Raw genomic sequence first — 21,186 nt, 5'->3', positions numbered from 1 at the left:
GCAGCATTACCACCAAGGTATACGTTACTATGGTAACTGACTACATTAATGGGTCCCATCTTGATAAGAAGCACACAAAGGACACTCTGCCCAGTTCACTGGTACCTGAAGTGATGCACCTGCACCAGAAACATCTTCATACAAACCCATGTCCTCTACCGACTCCTGCATGCACAAAAATGCACAATTATGGAAGGGAATTAGCCTTAAGATCCACTCTGTTTTATTACTGCTTTTCACTGAGACAAAAAGACTTTTCTTTTCACCTTGAGGTCGGCCAGTCTGGTCTTAGCCAGAGAGACGTACTCCATGAGGAGGCTCCGGTGTTTCAGAGGCACGTAGGGGGGGTGCAGGATGTGCACCTATGTGTGGAAATAACACTCAGGTGTTAACCATCAGAGATGTGTTATTCCTGTGTTTTCTTACAGCTTCAACCGAGCTGAAAGAAAGTTCTTTTTTACATAGCAACATGTGATATATACAGTATAAAGTACAGTCTGTTAAACACAACAATCAGCACTAATGATTTAATTAATCACAACAAAGATATATACTGCATGACATGTGCAATAAAAAACTTTTTTTTAATTGAAAAAATTAAGCTAAAACCAAAAAAAAAGTCACATTTACAGCAATGATAACATGGATTTTACTTCTTTTTATAACTAAGAGTTTGAAATGTTCTCAAATTGTCATGTGAATGCTGAACAAATGCAAAAATTCATTCAACAAGCTTAGAAATGATACACTAAATAAGTCTTTTAGAGCATCTAATTCAGCTAATGGTTGGTCTGGAACTCAGTAACTCTGTAAATGATCTAATTTATGTCATTTTACCAGTTCTGCAGCGTAATAAACACGCTGAAACACGCCGAAACACGATGAAATTCATCCACAGGCTGTTGTCATGGAGCTAAAACACTACTTTGGGATACCTTTCATTGGAATTTAAATACTTCTCTAGATGTTCAATAAAGAAATATCTGTTAATATCTGTTAAAATCTACAAGTTAAACATCTTCAGGTCATGAAAAGTGTTAATATAATATAGTATAGTGTTAGTTTCACTGAAACTGCACTTTACGGTCTGACCTTACACGCTTTTTTCATTCAGCCATTGGTTTGTACATCCTGTAGATAAAGAAAAGGCTCAGATGGAGTCACCTTGAGGTACTGGGGGGGTTCAAATGGCACCAGATCAGAGAGGAACTTCAGCAGGAACACCAGAGATTTCTTACTGCTTGCATGAAAGCCAGAGCCGCCACCAAAGGACATCTGAAACAGCAGAAAGGGTCAGACCAGCAGTGAGAAAAATGATGCACCCGAGACTTCCATCTGTCACTAAAATAGATAAAAACAATAAGTATCTGGCCAAAGATCTTATGATGGTATAAGAGAGAAAAATATACAATTAAATCTACCAAATCTGTGCTTAAACAATATCTGTTTCGGGTGAAAGCCGCTTCCTAAACCTGCTCAGTTCAATTCAGGGCCGCGGGGGGTGGAGCCTATCGCAGCTTCCAGTGGGTAAGAGGCGGGGGGCGGAGCCTATTGCAGCTTCCAGTGGGTAAGAGGCGGGGGGGCGGAGCCTATCGCAGCTTCCAGTGGGTAAGAGGCGGGGGGCGGAGCCTATCGCAGCTTCCATTGGGTAAGAGGCGGGGGGCGGAGCCTATCGCAGCTTCCAGTGGGTAAGAGGCGGGGGGGCGGAGCCTATCGCAGCTTCCAGTGGGTAAGAGGCGGGGGGCGGAGCCTATCGCAGCTTCCAGTGGGTAAGAGGCGGGGGGGTGGAGCCTATCGCAGAATAACATCACTAACTAGGAAAAAAAATCATCTTTAACATCTGGAAATAAAATAAAAACGTGTAAAAATCTGAAACTGAGCCGAAAAGCTGTGAAACCTTGAACCAGTCGCTGTAGGAGGGGAAGACGCCGGGACCCTCCAGCGCTCCCTGACGAGCCAACAAGAACGCAGTGATCAGGTTTTCCAGGTCGTAGCCTTCAAATGTGGAGCTCAGCAGCCTGGAAAGCAGCTCTGGCAGAAATATAAAGGTGTAGATCTCAGTCTGATGCACCAAGCCAAACATCTGCATGAAATTAGCTTAAATGTGTTGTAAAGTTAATGTTAATGAGGCTGTTTCAGCCAATAAAGCAGGTGTTCCTAAACTCCAGGTGCTTTCTTTGTGCTTACCTCTGAGTCTGGGCTGAGCAGACGGACAGTAAACCAGCAGAGTGGAGAGGAAGCACAGAACATGCTTCCAGTTGACCTCATGGGTTTGCAAAACCTGCTGCAGGTGACCCAAAAGCTGCTCCACACTGGAGATCACCGCCAGCTTTAAGGGAGAAACGACACAGACCGGTCCACCACATGCTTATAAAATACAGCATTCATTCACATAAAGAAAGGTGCAAAGGTCAAATGTCAAAGGTTCATTTATTCAGCGTGTAAAAATGAGAAGGTGGGACAGAAAGGGATTCAAACAGTGGCCCAAATCAAGCCAAAACACAGTCAAAACACAGCCAAAACCAGTCAAAACCAGCCAAAACACAGTCAAAACACAGTCAAAACCAGCCAAAACGCAGCCAAAACGCAGCCAAAACACAGCCAAAACCAGTCAAAACGCAGCCAAAACAAGTCAAAACCAGCCAAAACCAGTCAAAACGCAGCCAAAACCAGTTAAAAAGCAACCAAAACCAGTCAAAAAGCAGCCAAAACCAGTCAAAAAGCAGCCAAAACCAGTCAAAACGCAGCCAAAACCAGTCAAAACGCAGCCAAAACCAGTCAAAACGCAGCCAAAACCAGTCAAAACGCAGCCAAAACAAGTCAAAACGCAGCCAAAACCAGTCAAAACAAGTCAAAACCAGTCAAAACGCAGCCAAAACGCAGCCAAAACCAGTCAAAACAAGTCAAAACCAGTCAAAACGCAGTCAAAACGCAGCCAAAACAAGTCAAAACGCAGCCAAAACCAGTCAAAACAAGTCAAAACCAGCCAAAACGCAGCCAAAACGCAGCCAAAACGCAGCCAAAACGCAGCCAGAACACAGTCAAAACGCAGCCAAAACACAGCCAAAACGCAGCAAACACCAGCCAAAACGCAGCCAAAACCAGTCAAAACGCAGCCAAAACCAGTCAAAACGCAGCCAAAACCAGCCAAAACGCAGCCAAAACGCAGGCAAAACCAGTCAAAACACAGCCAAAACGGAGCCAAAACACAGCCAAAACACAGCCAAAACACAGTCAAAACCAGCCAAAACGCAGCCAAAACGCAGCAAACACCAGCCAAAACACAGTCAAAACGGAGCCAAAACACAGTCAAAACACAGCCAGAACACAGTCAAAACGCAGCCAAAACACAGCCAAAACACAGCCAAAACACAGCCAAAACACAGCCAAAACGGAGGCAAAACACAGCCAAAACGCAGCCAAAACGCAGCAAACACCAGCCAAAACACAGCCAGAACGCAGCCAAAACACAGTCAAAACCAGTCAAAACGGAGCCAAAACACAGTCAAAACACAGTCAAAACCAGTCAAAACACAGCCAAAACGCAGCCAAAACCAGTCAAAACGCAGCCAAAACCAGTCAAAACACAGTCAAAACACAGTCAAAACACAGCCAGAACACAGTCAAAACAGAGCCAAAACACAGTCAAAACACAGCCAGAACACAGTCAAAACGCAGCCAAAACACAGCCAAAACACAGCCAAAACGCAGTCAAAACGCAGCCAAAACGCAGCAAACACCAGCCAAAACACAGCCAGAACACAGTCAAAACGGAGCCAAAACACAGTCAAAACACAGCCAGAACACAGTCAAAACGGAGCCAAAACACAGTCAAAACACAGCCAGAACACAGTCAAAACGCAGCCAAAACACAGTCAAAACGCAGCCAAAACACAGTCAAAACGCAGCCAAAACACAGTCAAAACGCAGCCAAAACGCAGCAAACACCAGCCAAAACACAGCCAGAACACAGCCAAAACACAGTCAAAACGGAGCCAAAACCAGTCAAAACGGAGCCAAAACACAGTCAAAACACAGTCAAAACCAGTCAAAACGCAGCCAAAACGCAGCCAAAACCAGTCAAAACGCAGCCAAAACCAGTCAAAACGCAGCCAAAACACAGCCAAAACGCAGCCAAAACACAGTCAAAACGGAGCCAAAACACAGTCAAAACACAGCCAGAACACAGTCAAAACGCAGCCAAAACACAGCCAAAACACAGCCAAAACACAGCCAAAACACAGCCAAAACGGAGGCAAAACACAGTCAAAACGGAGCCAAAACGCAGCCAAAACCAGTCAAAACGGAGCCAAAACACAGTCAAAACGCAGCCAAAACGCAGCAAACACCAGCCAAAACGCAGCAAACACCAGCCAAAACACAGCCAGAACACAGCCAAAACACAGTCAAAACGGAGCCAAAACCAGCCAAAACACAGCCAAAACACAGTCAAAACGCAGCCAAAACGCAGTCAAAACGCAGCCAAAACGCAGCAAACACCAGCCAAAACACAGCCAGAACACAGCCAGAACACAGCCAAAACACAGTCAAAACGGAGCCAAAACCAGCCAAAACACAGCCAAAACACAGTCAAAACGCAGCCAAAACGCAGTCAAAACGCAGCCAAAACGCAGCAAACACCAGCCAAAACACAGCCAGAACACAGCCAAAACACAGTCAAAACGGAGCCAAAACCAGTCAAAACGGAGCCAAAACACAGTCAAAACGCAGCCAAAACGCAGCCAAAACACAGTCAAAACGGAGCCAAAACACAGTCAAAACACAGCCAAAACACAGCCAAAACACAGCCAAAACACAGTCAAAACACAGTCAAAACACAGTCAAAACGGAGCCAAAACGCAGCCAAAACCAGTCAAAACGGAGCCAAAACGCAGTCAAAACACAGTCAAAACCAGTCAAAACGCAGTCAAAACGCAGCCAAAACCAGTCAAAACGCAGCCAAAACACAGCCAAAACACAGCCAAAACGCAGCCAAAACGCAGCCAAAACACAGTCAAAACGCAGCCAAAACGCAGCCAAAACGCAGCCAAAACGCAGCCAAAACGCAGCCAAAACACAGTCAAAACACAGCCAAAACACAGTCAAAACACAGCCAAAACACAGCCAAAACACAGCCAAAACGGAGCCAAAACACAGTCAAAACGGAGCCAAAACGCAGCCAAAACCAGTCAAAACGGAGCCAAAACACAGTCAAAACACAGTCAAAACGCAGCCAAAACGCAGCAAACACCAGCCAAAACACAGCCAGAACACAGCCAAAACACAGTCAAAACGGAGCCAAAACCAGTCAAAACGGAGCCAAAACACAGTCAAAACCAGTCAAAACGCAGCCAAAACGCAGCCAAAACCAGTCAAAACGCAGCCAAAACCAGTCAAAACGGAGCCAAAACACAGTCAAAACACAGCCAGAACAGTCAAAACCAGTCAAAACGCAGCCAAAACACAGTCAAAACGCAGCCAAAACACAGTCAAAACACAGCCAAAACACAGTCAAAACACAGTCAAAACACAGCCAAAACGCAGCCAGAACACAGTCAAAACGCAGCCAAAACACAGCCAAAACACAGCCAAAACACAGCCAAAACACAGCCAAAACACAGCCAAAACACAGCCAAAACACAGCCAAAACGCAGCCAAAACGCAGCCAAAACGCAGCCAAAACGCAGCCAAAACGCAGCCAAAACGCAACCAAAACGCAGCCAAAACGCAGCCAAAACGCAGCCAAAACGCAGCCAAAACCAGTCAAAACGGAGCCAAAACACAGTCAAAACACAGTCAAAACACAGCCAAAACGGAGCCAAAACACAGTCAAAACGGAGCCAAAACGCAGCCAAAACCAGTCAAAACGGAGCCAAAACACAGTCAAAACACAGTCAAAACGCAGCCAAAACGCAGCAAACACCAGCCAAAACACAGCCAGAACACAGCCAAAACACAGTCAAAACGGAGCCAAAACCAGTCAAAACGGAGCCAAAACACAGTCAAAACCAGTCAAAACGCAGCCAAAACGCAGCCAAAACCAGTCAAAACGCAGCCAAAACCAGTCAAAACGGAGCCAAAACACAGTCAAAACACAGCCAGAACAGTCAAAACCAGTCAAAACGCAGCCAAAACACAGTCAAAACGCAGCCAAAACACAGTCAAAACACAGCCAAAACACAGTCAAAACACAGTCAAAACACAGCCAAAACGCAGCCAGAACACAGTCAAAACGCAGCCAAAACACAGCCAAAACACAGCCAAAACACAGCCAAAACACAGCCAAAACACAGCCAAAACACAGCCAAAACACAGCCAAAACGCAGCCAAAACGCAGCCAAAACGCAGCCAAAACGCAGCCAAAACGCAGCCAAAACGCAGCCAAAACGCAACCAAAACGCAGCCAAAACGCAGCCAAAACGCAGCCAAAACGCAGCCAAAACCAGTCAAAACGGAGCCAAAACACAGTCAAAACACAGTCAAAACACAGTCAAAACACAGTCAAAACACAGCCAAAACACAGCTCTTAGTCCACAGATTATTACCAAACTTTAAGCTTTGCCATCTTAATTAGTAACACAGATTAGACAAATTATTCACCTTCCGGAAAAGTGAGGTCAGCAAGCGGCCGGCTTTGGCAAAGGTCCATTCAACCTGCAGCCTGATGGCGTCTGACACTGAGGAGATTTATCACATTAAAGACTGTAAAAAGAGACTAAATGCAATATTAAACCTGCTTTAAGGTCCCAAACAAACCATTTTACTTACTCATAAGGATGGATACATGATGCTGTTTTAGCTACTAAGTACATTTTTGATATGATTATTTGTAAAACTAATCTTCTTTTCTAACCATTGAAGCTTTTTCTGTTTTTTGGGACTAATTTTTTCTTATTAATTTCTTCTACTTCCTTGCTGATGGATTTTAAGACCTTCCAAGCTCCTGAAGCTGGCTGTTTATAGTGTATATAAACTGAATATAAACGCCTAAAACAGCCTAACCTTTGGTTACTGTAGAACATCTGCAGTAAAATACAAGAAGAACTCACAGAAAACATCCAGAACCTGAACTTTCTGATGACTTTTAAAGCTGCAGATAAGCCCCGATGTTAAAGGAAGAAAACCTGCATCCAACGGGTCTTTACCTGTAAGTCGGGGCTTGTAGGTGAGAGTCTGCGTTAGCGAGTGTGTGAAGAAACGCTGAAGAGCTTCAGCCGATGCTGAAACTCCACAGAGGGATGCATCAAATATCCCAATCCTGCAGGAAGCACAAATATCCTCAATGAGATGAGATATCCTCAAGGAAATGGGCACAAAAATAGATCAACATGACCGTGAAAACCATAAAAACTTAGTTATGGTGACATTTATCTAAAGAAGATATAATTCAGTCTCTGAAACTGTTCAAATCTGTTCAAATTAACCCATTAATGCTCGATTTAAACCAGCAAAGTGTCCGATTAAACTGTTATTTTGTACATATTCTACCCTAAACTGGTTAAAAATCCCTTTATTTGTCATTTTCAGTCTCCAGCTTGTGAGAACAGAATGAAAATGTTTAACCGAGTCATCAAACTTGTTTTATATTCTTATTTAACTTACTTTAACTTCTTTAAATACACACAGCATTTTCATTTCTACCCCATGACGCACATCTTATTGTGAGAATGCTGATTATTATTTTATTATAGATGTTATTATTATTCCAACAGCTCAGTTCTTCCGTACATTTTTCGCCGTTTAACTACTTCTGCACACTTTAACCGATTTAAACAGTTTTGGTCTCAAAATGTTCAGCTCATTCAGGAGATTTTTGTAATATCTTTCAGTCTTTCTCACTTTTATACTTTTTAAAATATTTAACTTTTATTCAAATTTCCCCGTCCATTAAATGAATGGCAACTGATTTCAGCCTCCTCTTTTCAACCAACTACTTCTGCATACTTTCAGCTAGAGACACCATTCAAACTTTAAAATGTTCACAAGACATTCAGCTATTACCAGATGATTCAGCTTTTTAAAATATTAAGCCAATTTTAAAATATGACAGTTTAAAAAACATGAATATTTTTGCTCCTTCTTGATTTTTATGAATGAGAAGATTAGATTAGAGTGGCAGACTGATCATTTTCAGCTTTTTCTGATATTCAAACAAATTCCTCTAACTTTCATGCTGTTTAACTCAGATAAACAAATTATACCTTAAAATGTAGGAACACTTGTCCTCTTTCAGCTGATGTAACTACTAAAGAGCTCACATTTACAGAATTGAGCCTATGAGCCTTGAAGCCAGAGAAACCTTTCAATTTCTCTCACTAACTCCAATGAAAACTGTGGGTTCAACTGTGTTCAACTCGCTGCCGTTTAAATATTTTTCACTCCATTGAAATAAAAACTACATTGCCGCGTTCCTCCAAGCCTTCTGCTTCTTACGGTCTTCAAATTATTTTCCTCGCTCTTCCAGTTTTCTCACAGGAGGTCATAGTATCCAAAAAAGCCATTTCTGCAGGTTAATCCGTGAAGCCGCAGCTGTTTACAAAAATTCCTGTCACTGATGACATCACTGATGACATCACTCTTCCACTCCCTGCTGAATATTACAGAGAAGCCATTTTAACTGTTACTCACTGGATTTCTGCTAAATGTTCACTATTTTCAGCTTTTTTAGCATGGTCAGCTAATCCCATTCAGCTTTTCAGCATTCTCACAGTGACTTTTATAGGTTGTGGTTGAAGTTTGTTTTAGCTGCAATTCTTTTCAGGTTAGTGTGAATCTTGGTGGGTCAGTGTAAACCTTCACAGCTCCAACAAGACAAATAAGACAGAAAGAAAAAGACAGGACCACAGCTCAGCTCCTGTTCCAGCCGACTGCACAGAGTCCACGGCGTCCAAAAGCCCTGAAGAAGACACAGAAAACAGTAAAAACGGCTCAGATGTGGATCAAAGTGCTTCGGTAAATCTCATCCAGGCAGGTCAGAGACTCACAGAAAAGCAGGTCGTCCAGCATCGAACAGCAGAGCAGGGACAGCTTCCTGTCTGCAGCCGTCGGATCAAACCCTGCTCCCACCAAAACGGCAGCAACAGCTGTAATAAAGGACATCTTTAGCTGTAATAAAGGACATCTTTAGCTGTAATAAAGGACATCTTTAGCTGTAATAAAGGACATCTTTAGCTGTAATAAAGGACATCTTTAGCTGTAATAAAGGACATCTTTAGCTGTAATAAAGGACATCTTTAGCTGTAATAAAGGACATCTTTAGCTGTAGATAAACAGCAGCCACAGCTGTAATACAAGATAATCATATAAAGATCAGCCCATTCGGAACAATGTGCTCTGGACAGATGCAGCAGATGTGAAGCCTAAAGACACTCTGTCACCTCTGGACTCAAACCAGGTCTCTGGTTAAGAATCCTCTGCCAGAGAGTCTAAGCAGAGGCTCATATTTTAGGCCTCGAGGGGCTTTAAAAGTCCATAAAGGTCTTAAATCAGTTCTAAAACATACTGGGAGCTGGTGCAAGGCGGCTAAACCCGGAGAAATGTTCCCTCTTTTCTGGGTTCCTGTTGAAATCCAGCTGAGATGTGAACGACCTGGAGCTCATTGATTGGCTGCTGCAGCAGTGGAGCCAGGAGGAGGCCGACATGTGCAGCGAATGCTGGACTCAATAAGCAGAAACTAACTACATTTATCAAGAAAATCTAAATAAAACATTTTATATTTTTGTTTCATTTTTTTTCAAAGATGAAAATTCAATGCATTTGTTTGTTATTTACAGAAATAAACAAATTATCTGGTTAATTAAGTAGAAAAGGCTAATTAAACTCATATAGTTGGATACAGGAAAATGTAGCATTTTAAAGGTTTCTTCTATTTTAATGATAAAATGTATTATTTATTTGTAGATTTTATGGTTGTTTTGTTAAAGGGGCTTATTGTAGATGTTGTAAGACACTAAGAATCTGAACCATAGCGGTACTTTTAATGATTAAAATGATTAAAAAAGGAGATTATGATGGGTTTTCCTGCATTTAACACTTTTATCAGCCTGAATCAGATGTGTTGAAGCTGGTTTCCAGCCTCAAACTAACGAAACTAAAGAAAATAAAGCCGTTTAAAAGGTTTCAATAAGCAGAGATGGAAACTAAATCTAAAGCTGTGACTTACTTGTCAGCACTTCCTGTTGAACTCGTCTGGTCTCTTCTTCTTCTTCTTCTTCTTCTTCTCCTCCCTGAGGCGGGGTCCAGCCACACAGAGCCTTCAGCTGAGGCACCAACCAGGATCTCACTCCTTCATCCCTGAGAAGCAACAAGAGAAGAACTGAGCGTTGTTTTCTCAGAGGCCGGGAAAGGTGCCGCTCTGCTTTGTCCTGCCTCGTAAATCTCATGCAAGAGGAGCTCTGACACGATGAGAGCTGACTGAGGTGAGCTCAGGTGCTCTGGAGGGTTATCTGCATCTGAGGAGGCAACAGTTAACCCTCCGAAGCATCCAGGTGAGTGACGGCAGGTGCTGATCACAGTTTGAGCCTCACTCTTTTCTGTTGCTTCTGAATCGCTTGCAGGAATCATAAATATGTCTAAATACAGGTGATATTCACAGAAACACAGCAACCCTTTCAGGTCGGTTCTTTCGTTCTTCTGCAGCGAATAAAACCGGCTTCCAGCACGTTCTGCTACTGAGACGCTTCCCTTTCTCCAGATTCTCTGGTGTTCAGCTGTGAAAATGTCTCAGAGGTGAGGATAAAGAGCCTCTAACAGTAAGTTTTACATTAATGGGGCCTTTTTTCCTCTGGTTTTAATAAAACTAAGCAGCTCAGGATTCAGTGTTTCTGATTAGGAGACACTGGGAAAGCTGGGAAAGGGTTCCACTGGACCCAAAGAAGTAAAGTTTAATGCTTTAATGCCACAAATCAAGGAGCATTAACATGTCAAAAGTTTTTAGTTTATAAAGTTATTCATCATGTTTGACTCTGGAAAAACTTTACAGCAAATAAACATCAAATAAATATCTAAAAACGACCTTCTGCGAGCACAGAATCGATGCTTCTTACGTCTCTACGATGTGCTTCAGGGTCAAGATGTTGTGAGAATGGAGCCGAAACACCACCTCCAGGTTGGGAAGCCTCTGAAAACACAGCAGCTCTGATTTAGTACAGCTCCAAGTTCAATTAAAGGCTGTTTAACACCACATGGAACTGAAATTTATCCTCATTCGACCATCAGACTGTTCAATAGTTGGTTAACTCTCCCAAACATGATGTTTTCTGTGGTTTTAGCTGCAAAATATGAAGATTTTAGGCACATTTTAAGGTGCTTCAGCTCAGGAGGTCAAATAAAAACACTTCTAAGTCATTTAAAGGCTTTAATATCTCCTAAAATGCGATGCTTTCCGTGCAGAAACCCATTATCAGCTACTTTTTGGATATTATGGTGTGGAGTGGAAACATTTCAGGTTTATATGCCAAGTTTCATAAGTAAGAAAAAGGTCTGAAGCCACAGAGAGTGCAGGTCTGTGCCCAGACTGAGGAATTAAACTGTGTGTAACAGACAGTCGGCTCAGCAGAAACCGTCCTTTCCACCTTTAGTTCCACTCTGAGGCCGCACCGCAGCACCTGGATAACAGCAGAACAAGCGGCTCTTCTTCTGCCACTAAAGCTCAAAGTGAAAAGTTCTGTGGCTGTGTTTAAAGATAAAATGGAACATTTCAGCATGTGGTTCCCTGTCTTTGAGCTTGTGAAACATCATGTTTGGACGGCTGTAATAAAGGACATCTTTAGCTGTAATAAAGGACATCTTTAGCTGTAATAAAGGACATCTTTAGCTGTAATAAAGGACATCTTTAGCTGTAATAAAGGACATCTTTAGCTGTAATAAAGGACATCTTTAGCTGTAATAAAGGACATCTTTAGCTGTAATAAAGGACATCTTTAGCTGTAGATAAAGGACATCTTTAGCTCTAATAAAGGACATCTTTAGCTGTAATAAAGGACATATTTAGCTGTAATAAAGGACATCTTTAGCTGTAATAAAGGACATCTTTAGCTGTAGATAAACAGCAGAAACAGCTGTAATAAAGGACATCTTTAGCTGTAATAAAGGACATCTTTAGCTGTAATAAAGGACATATTTAGCTGTAATAAAGGACATCTTTAGCTGTAATAAAGGACATCTTTAGCTGTAGATAAACGGCAGAAACAGCTGTAATAAAGGACATCTTTAGCTGTAATAAAGGACATCTTTAGCTGTAGATAAACAGCAGAAACAGCTGTAATAAAGGACATCTTTAGCTGTAATAAAGGACATCTTTAGCTGTAATAAAGGACATATTTAGCTGTAATAAAGGACATATTTAGCTGTAATAAAGGACATCTTTAGCTGTAGATAAACAGCAGAAACAGCTGTAATAAAGGACATATTTAGCTGTAATAAAGGACATCTTTAGCTGTAATAAAGGACATCTTTAGCTGTAGATAAACGGCAGAAACAGCTGTAATAAAGGACATCTTTAGCTGTAATAAAGGACATCTTTAGCTGTAATAAAGGACATCTTTAGCTGTAGATAAACGGCAGAAACAGCTGTAATAAAGGACATATTTAGCTGTAATAAAGGACATCTTTAGCTGTAATAAAGGACATCTTTAGCTGTAGATAAACAGCAGAAACAGCTGTAATAAAGGACATCTTTAGCTGTAATAAAGGACATCTTTAGCTGTAATAAAGGACATCTTTAGCTGTAATAAAGGACATCTTTAGCTGTAATACAGGACATCTTTAGCTGTAATAAAGGACATCTTTAGCTGTAATAAAGGACATCTTTAGCTGTAATAAAGGACATCTTTAGCTGTAATAAAGGACATCTTTAGCTGTAGATAAACAGCAGCCACAGCTGTAATAAAGGACATTTTTTCATGTTTGGACGGCAGTTTTACTCCTGACAGAAGGTGATGGTGAGGAACTACTTTTCCTTCAGCTCAGCTGCTGTTCGGCTGAAGAACCTCAGTTCTTGAGCTCCAGCGGTGGCACAGACCTGATCCCTCCTGCTCTCCTGCCACAGCAGCTTGGGGCAGAGCGCTCCCTGCGACAGCAGCTCTCTGCTGGACTCCATCAGAACACACAGCTGGACCTGCAGAGTTTCACCACATTTATTATTCACCATCTGCTCTGCAGCTGAGGAACGTTAAACACAGAAATAAGAATCTGACGCAGCAGGAGGTGGCGTCAGGAAAACCAGGAAAAGTTCAGTCACTGTGACTCGTTCTGAGAAACAAACTCAATAATTCAATAATTCTACTTTACTTCAGTCACTGAACTCAATGATACTGTTGTGGGGCTTATTTATACTTCCTTATACTTATTTATACTTATTTATACTTGCTTATACTTCCTTATACTTATTTATACTTATTTATACTTCCTTATACTTATTTATACTTATTTATACTTGCTTATACTTCCTTATACTTACTTATACTTATTTATACTTATTTATACTTACTTATACTTATTTATACTTATTTATACTTACTTATACTTATTTATACTTGCTTATACTTACTTATACTTGCTTATACTTCCTTATACTTATTTATACTTATTTATACTTACTTATACTTACTTATACTTACTTATACTTATTTATACTTATTTATACTTACTTATACTTATTTATACTTGCTTATACTTACTTATACATATTTATACTTATTTATACTTATTTATACTTACTTATACATATTTATACTTACTTATACTTACTTATACTTACTTATACTTATTTATACTTCCTTATACTTATTTATACTTCTTTATACTTACTTATACTTACTTATACTTATTTATTCTTACTTATACTTATTTATACTTATTTATACTTGCTTATACTTGCTTATACTTATTTATACTTATTTATACTTATTTATACTTATTTATACTTACTTATACTTATTTATACTTGCTTATACTTACTTATACATATTTATACTTATTTATACTTATTTATACATATTTATACTTACTTATACTTACTTATACTTACTTATACTTATTTATACTTATTTATACTTATTTATACTTACTTATACTTATTTATACTTGCTTATACTTACTTATACATATTTATACTTATTTATACATATTTATACTTACTTATACTTACTTATACTTATTTATACTTCCTTATACTTATTTATACTTACTTATACTTATTTATACTTATTTATACTTACTTATACTTACTTATACTTATTTATTCTTACTTATACTTATTTATACTTATTTATACTTGCTTATACATATTTATACTTACTTATACTTGCTTATACTTATTTATACTTACTTATACTTATTTATACTTATTTATACTTATTTATACTTATTTATACTTACTTATACTTATTTATACTTATTTATACTTATTTATACTTCCTTATACTTACTTATACTTATTTATACTTATTATTTATACTTATTTATACTTATTTATACTTATTTATACTTATTATTTATACTTATTTATACTTATTTATACTTGCTTATACTTATTTATACTTATTTATACTTATTATTTATACTTATTTATACTTATTTATACTTATTTATACCTGCTTATACTTATTTATACTTATTTATACTTATTTATACCTGCTTATACTTATTTATACTTATTTATACTTATTTAAACAGCAGCAACCTCAGTCAAACATTTAATAAACAGAAATTAACACAGGAACACAGACTGAAATCAGCAGAAGTTCAGGAAGTTTCTTTCTCTCGATGCTTGAATGTTTCTCTCAGACTGGATTTCAGCAGATGCTGGATCAAACTCACCCTCTGAGAGGATGTAAGCAGCTCTCTCCTCCTGCTGCCCCCCCGTTCTTCGCTGCCCTCGGTGATCTCCTGCAGCCTCTGCAGCAGCACCTTCACCGACAGCGCTGCCACCGAGACGCCGCGGCGTGCCGCCTGGCGCCGCAGCTCCCACGCTGTCCACGGAGAAAACCGAGCCGTTAGGAACCGGAAGGTCAGGGAATTCAGCAGCTGGCCTAAACATCCGAGTCTTATGACACAAAAACTGCTCGCTGTGTGAAGAAGGAGCTGAATTAAAGAACATTATCTGCTCCCAAACTGAATGTTTCAGGATTCATCAGAAGAAGAAGAAGAAGTTCTGCTGCTTCACCACGAGAGGAATTAAGCTTTTAAACCGTCCAAAACCATCTGCCTGCTCTGCTTTTCATCTTTAAAAAGAGGAATCCACACTCTGCTGTGAACTGTTAACAGCGTCAGAAGGAGAGGAAACTCAGAGGTGTCAGTTAATCAGTCAGTGAGGAGGCTGAGCTTCAGATTTAATCACAACATCTTCCATCTACAGTTGAAACTCTCTCCGTTTGAAAACTCCTGAATTTCATTCATAATTAAAGAGAAAGTTGCAACAAATGACTTCCTTTCCCCCTCCAGTCTGCAGCTTCTGCTGGTTTCCTGCACAAAGCTCAGTGTGTCCAGCAGCCTGAAGACAGACTTTAACTCATGACCTTTTTTCCTCTCAAACACTCACCCAGAAGCGACCCTGAAATCTCAGAAGAGACGTCTTCAGCCGGTTTGTTCTCCTCCTTTTGAAGGTGGTGAAACGGGTCTGGACTCTATAAAAAAAGAGTAAAAAGCATCACATGGAAGTAAAACAGCTTCCTTCAAATGCATCACACGGGATTTTTCTCCAAATAAGTAAAATGCATCTTTAGAAAAGATAAAAATCACAAAGTCAGTCAGAGATTTATGTTAGGAGGAGGTTTATAGAAAGTTTATGACTTTCCTTACAGAAATCATGAGAAACACCTAAAGACAGACGGTTCTGGACGTACCTTCAGGTTTAAATAGGACCGGGTTACCTGAGCTTTTATGTGTTAAAGAACATTCTCCACTAAACACTCCTGCTTCCAGTCTACTTTGACTCTTGGTCCTGATGAGAACAGAACGGCTGCTCAGGAAACCCTCCTTTAGTGTTTCACAATAAAACGTGAGATAAAGACTAAAAGCTTATCCCAATAAATTAAAATGATATTTAAAGGAATCAAAACAAGAGAAGATTTTATAGTTGAGGTGAAACTAATTAAAAGGAACAATTCCCTGAATCTTATTCAATAACAGCGAGTGCTGGGATGATAGAACTGGAGGCAAGTTTGCTCTTCTGTTGGTTCAAGTGAGGAGCCTTGCTGCTTTTTTCATTAAGATGAGTGAGTGCTACAGTAATCTAAAGAGATAAAAGCATAAAAGCATCACCTCTAATTCAAACTCTGACACCAGTTTTATTAAAATTTAAATGTTCCTCGAGTGGAAAACTTGTTTGGAGTCTAAATAGAGTCTCATATTCCTGATATTCCTGATATTTTTGTTGTTTAACACCTCGCTCAGTCCAGCTTAACCTACAAAAAGTACTCCTTCCACCTCACTTACCCCCATTTCCCTGATGAGGCTGCAGAGGTTCTGGTTCTGCTCCATCAGCTGGATCGCTGCTTCCTGCAGCTGCTGACCATCTTCCTGCTTTGGCCTCTTTATCACACGACCAGCTGAGACCAAACAAAAGACAAAGATACGAAGCTATGTCTCCGAACTGAATAACAGTTTGACAAACAGTGCAGGAATTATATACTTTGTACTAAAGTGAGTCACTTTGGAAACATTATCAGGGCCTAAAGCAGGAGCTTCGGCTCGAAAACTGCATGTTGACCATGTAGGTGAGTCTGGGATGCATGCAGGGAGGATGGTAACCTCAGAGGGCCAGAAAGGAAAAGAAGATGATTTGATCATCTTACCTGCCACACGGTTTTTGTCATTCCTGCTATATATATATATATATATATATATATATATATATATATATGGATAAAGTCATTTTCACTATGAAGTTATGCAAAAAGTCACTTTTTCCCCACTTTTCTGTGGGAAGACCTCAGACAACAAACCCTGCGTTCATTTAGATTTACCATTTGCAGATTCTCTGTTGGACAGCCATGTAATTATGATCTGAAAAGGATAAAGCGCTGTTCTGCCACATGTGTTTACATCAGAAGTAACGTTACAAACTGCAGATTTACTCACACAACACGCGTAGAAACGGAATGACACCGAAGAGTAAAATGCTCGTTGGTTATGTTAGATTTTCAGTGCATGTTTTCATTCAAGCCAGTGTTTTATTCTCAGTTAAACTGTCCATTAACTCACCGAGGAGGCTCGACAGAGTCCTTTTATGAGATACCGACTCATACGACGCACTCAAAGACATTTTTCTTTGGAGGATCACTAATCAAACGTCTCGAGAGGAAGCAGACTCTTTAAATGAACACATTAGAGATGTTTAAAACACTAAACTATGCTAAATCACTTCTGTCAGCGTCTGCTCAGCGTGTTCACGCGGCAGCAGCAATGTTTTGGTTAATCCTGTCCGCCATGTTTCCTTCTCGCGCTTTTCTTTCTCATTGGTCCGTACTGCAGCCAATCAGGACAGAGCATCCTCCTGCGGGACAAACAGAAACTATCCCGGAGTTTTAACGTTTATCATTAATGCTGTCTTTACGTTTAACTGATAATGTATCTAATCTAATAATCTAATATCTAATAATCTTTCTTTGTTTGGTTTACTTTAATTTCTTGACTGGTTTAGGATTTTATTGTGGTGTCCAATGTATACTTTTATTCACGTAACTTCATAGTGTAATTTCATGATTGTTAAACTCTTTTTTATATCAATAATAATTTAATCTTTTTGACTCACTTCTCATCAGTGTGATTTAACTGTATTTACCATATTCACTTGTTGTATCATTGAACATATTATTAGAAATCATGACATGTTACACCTTTTCCTTTTAAAATGGCTTTTACATGATCTGTAATTTCTTTTATTCTTTAAATTCGTCACATTTTTGGTATTTTTGTGTGTTTCAGTGTCCAATTTGCCTTCCTCAGTAGTTTGTAAAGCACTCTGAAGTAAAGGATTTAACAACAATAATAAGACTACCGCAGACCCTCTAATTATTTGACCTTCCCCAGTGGAGCAAATGTGAATATCTCCTCTGATATATCTTGTAATTTTCCCAGAATTTAAAACTTAATCGATAAACTAATCTCTTTGTTTGTTCATTTTCCAAACTGTAGTGACCCAAAAAGTTACGCCTACATGGCTCAGGTAGTTAAAATTAACTTGTGGGACTGCATTACATTCAGGGACAATTTAAATAGGACCAAACCTGAACTTTTGTTGTGTAGCCTAATTCCTGACAAAGGGTGTGAGAACATGAGCATCAGTTTCCAACGCCCTGTTTTGTCATAGCTCTGCACCATTTCCCACTTTGTCTTGCAGCGCTCATGCCTGTGATTCATTATCTTATGTATTCCCCAGAGTGAATGAGTTCATGGTGTAAAAAAAGTAAATGTGCTCACTGGTTGTGTCATTTCTTATTAATCTTTAAGTAGTGAGACAGTTATTGACTTGTGGGTGGGATTATTTTCCCCTCTGTTGCAATATCTGCTTACAGGATTAGACACAAAGCAACAGAGTTGTCCAAAACAGGCTTTCTGCATTTCTAGAATAATCTTGCCCCACACATAATTAACTGAATGCCATGTTGGTGTGTTGGTGTACAATGGGGGGCCAAATGCAGGCTCACTGTAGTGCATAATGCAGTCAGATGGAGGACAAATGCATATTGTGGTAAAAAACAATCAAAACAGGAAACCAGGAGCACGGCTGGGAAGGATGTCTAAAACTGAAACTCATAGTGATTTAAAAGGAAAAAGTCAGAGAAACAGAGTCAGGGAACAAATCAAGGTGAGAAACAATGATGAGAATGTAGCTGACCACAAAGGAAACCTGTGCTGAGGAGAATAGTGACTAACAAACACAGGTGTGGCAGTCGGACGCAGAACCCGGATTCAAACAGAACATGAAGGGGGGGAACTGAGCAAAGTAAAAAATGTCGAGAAGGAAGAATGATTCTGAAATGAAAACCAGGTTGACTGGAATACAGAAAACAGGGAAATCCAACGCTAAAATAAACACATAAATGGAACTCATTCTAACTCCTGGATTCACAAAGAGACCAAAAAAGAGTTTCCAAAGTCAAAGTTAGATTACAACAAACATAGAAGTTCTCCTATAAGATGAGTGTAAAAAAGCCAACAAATTTTATTCATTTACACTCTTCAGCTTCAGACTTTTAACAAGAACCAACAACCTGCTTCAGAATGGATTCTTAAGCTCTAACTTTTGACTTTTAAGGCTCTTCGTGGCTCAACTTATTCACCAGACCTGCCTGTAGAAGTCTGCAGTTAAACCTGAGATCCTCCGGCAGATTACTGATAAACTGCTCTGGTCTGTGGTTAAATTACAGAAGTTTTACCTGAAATCTCTTCCTAAAACTTACTTTTATCAAATTCATTTTACTTGGCTTTTTATTTCTTATTGATTTATTGTTTTTATCAGTTTATTGGGAAAATATATATTCTTACAGCTGTTTTCCTGTTTTTATTAATTAAATGAAAGAATAATTAATTTATCTTAGTTGATTTTGTAATATTTTTATCTGGAGCATTTTGTTTCTTTATTATTATTATTATTAGTATCATTATTATTTTATTAGAATTATTTTATTATAAGGCCACAAAGTTGCAATTATTTGAGCTATTAGTTACAATTTGGTGACACTTTCATATTATCTTATTCAATTTTGCTGTATTTTGTTGCGTTTACTGTTATTTTATTGTTTTTTACTTATTCTTTTCTTTATTTATTATCTTCTATAAAGCACTTTGGTACCGAAATGGATTGTTTTAAAGGGCTGTATAAATAAATTACATTTTACTTTGTAAATTCCATCTAAATGCTGACTTATTGGGGCAGTTGTAAATGTTTTTAAAGGGATGTGTGATTTTTTAGAGCCTGGTTTTATTTTAACCTCTTCAGTTCATCTCTGTTTATGCCATGAAGGGAAAACTCTGGTTTGAGAACTCTGGAAGATTTATTTGTCTGTCCAAAAATCTTTTCCCAGCAATATATTTGCTCAAGAAAGAAATTACCAAACTGTAAAAAGGCGTAATTAATTTAAAACAGAAGGCAGTTAGAAAGTAAGTGAAGCCAAAATGAAGCAGATGAGTTATTGAGTTTATAAACAGATATTTCCCAATAATCTGGGCGTAGACCAGCAACTCGTTCTTTAGCAACACTCCCCCCCCCCGGGGCAACAGTTTCCTCTCAGGCTGCATGTTCTCCTGTGTTTATTCATCATCCATTTGTTTTTTGAGTGTTCCTCCTCCCATGAGCTCCTCTGAGAGCCACTTCTTCATGAGCTGCAGCTCCAGCTGGCTTCGCTGCAGACTGAAACCACAGTTATGTCTCAGGACAGCATAAAACTTATGGCCTTTTGCTCTTTGTCAGGCCTCCAAGAGACGTTCCCTTATAAGGTCTGTCCTGAATAACTGCGCAGAAAGACAACAGGATGGCTTTTTATTCCTCTTTATCCCTCTTTATTCCTCTTTATTCTGCTTTATTCCTCTTTATTCCTCTTTATTCTGCTTTATTCCTCTTTATTCTGCTTTATTCCTCTTTATTCCTCTTTATTCCTCTTTATCCCTCTTTATTCTGCTTTATTCCTCTTTATTCCGCTTTATTCCTCTTTATTCCTCTTTATTCCTCTTTATTCCGCTTTATTCCTCTTTATTCCTCTTTTCTGCTTTAATTTCCACGACACACAGCATGTGAGGAGGTGTGACCCAGAGGTAAACTTCCACTTTTTCATGAAACAGATCAGTTTATTTTTGGTTCCCACTGTAAATGTTGAGAGTCTGTCCAGAACAGACATACATATACATATATATTTATATATATATACATACATATATACCTGCCCCACATACAACAGTATGGGGCAGCATCCAGAACACATGCCGAACAGCCAAAGAAGTGTGAGAAAACATAAACATATCTCACAGAATGCTATTTTTGTTCATGAGTAGCTTGAAAAACACTTGATTTCATCTGGCTTGTGAAGTTAAACCCATCTCTGGATCCCTCTGAACACCCAGCTGTTCAGGCTCCATCAGTGCAGCCCCCCCCCACATGATTCCTGGACTTCCCGGCGTTATTTCAGCAGAACAGGCAGCAGGAAAGCCGTCCGGCGGGAGCCGCATAAAACTCATGAAAACTTA

At 39.4% G+C, this 21,186-nt stretch overlaps 1 protein-coding gene across 1 annotated transcript in view; it reads right to left on the bottom strand.

The window, feature by feature from the left end:
• LOC140306770 (Fanconi anemia group A protein) overlaps positions 1 to 17,471 on the bottom strand; it is a 53,079-nt gene extending 35,608 nt beyond the window's left edge. Inside the window, exons 1-16 of the mRNA XM_072385362.1 lie at positions 17,206 to 17,471; positions 16,438 to 16,550; positions 15,542 to 15,626; positions 14,821 to 14,972; positions 13,022 to 13,117; positions 11,046 to 11,119; positions 10,163 to 10,293; positions 8,985 to 9,083; positions 8,842 to 8,896; positions 7,146 to 7,258; positions 6,601 to 6,677; positions 2,188 to 2,329; positions 1,898 to 2,031; positions 1,165 to 1,275; positions 267 to 362; positions 106 to 165 (exon numbers count right to left, since the gene is read on the bottom strand). Coding sequence (XP_072241463.1) covers positions 106 to 165; positions 267 to 362; positions 1,165 to 1,275; positions 1,898 to 2,031; positions 2,188 to 2,329; positions 6,601 to 6,677; positions 7,146 to 7,258; positions 8,842 to 8,896; positions 8,985 to 9,083; positions 10,163 to 10,293; positions 11,046 to 11,119; positions 13,022 to 13,117; positions 14,821 to 14,972; positions 15,542 to 15,626; positions 16,438 to 16,550; positions 17,206 to 17,266 — 1,599 coding nt within the window. The 5' untranslated portion in view covers positions 17,267 to 17,471. The remainder of the gene's footprint in view (positions 1 to 105; positions 166 to 266; positions 363 to 1,164; positions 1,276 to 1,897; positions 2,032 to 2,187; positions 2,330 to 6,600; positions 6,678 to 7,145; positions 7,259 to 8,841; positions 8,897 to 8,984; positions 9,084 to 10,162; positions 10,294 to 11,045; positions 11,120 to 13,021; positions 13,118 to 14,820; positions 14,973 to 15,541; positions 15,627 to 16,437; positions 16,551 to 17,205) is intronic.
• Positions 17,472 to 21,186: the final 3,715 nt, after the last annotated feature.

This window comes from Leuresthes tenuis, unplaced genomic scaffold (genome assembly GCF_036924035.1).
Source record: "Leuresthes tenuis unplaced genomic scaffold, fLeuTen1.0.hap1 SCAF_5, whole genome shotgun sequence".
NCBI lineage: Eukaryota > Metazoa > Chordata > Actinopteri > Atheriniformes > Atherinopsidae > Leuresthes > Leuresthes tenuis.
This window is presented reverse-complemented; position numbering and strand designations above follow the sequence as displayed.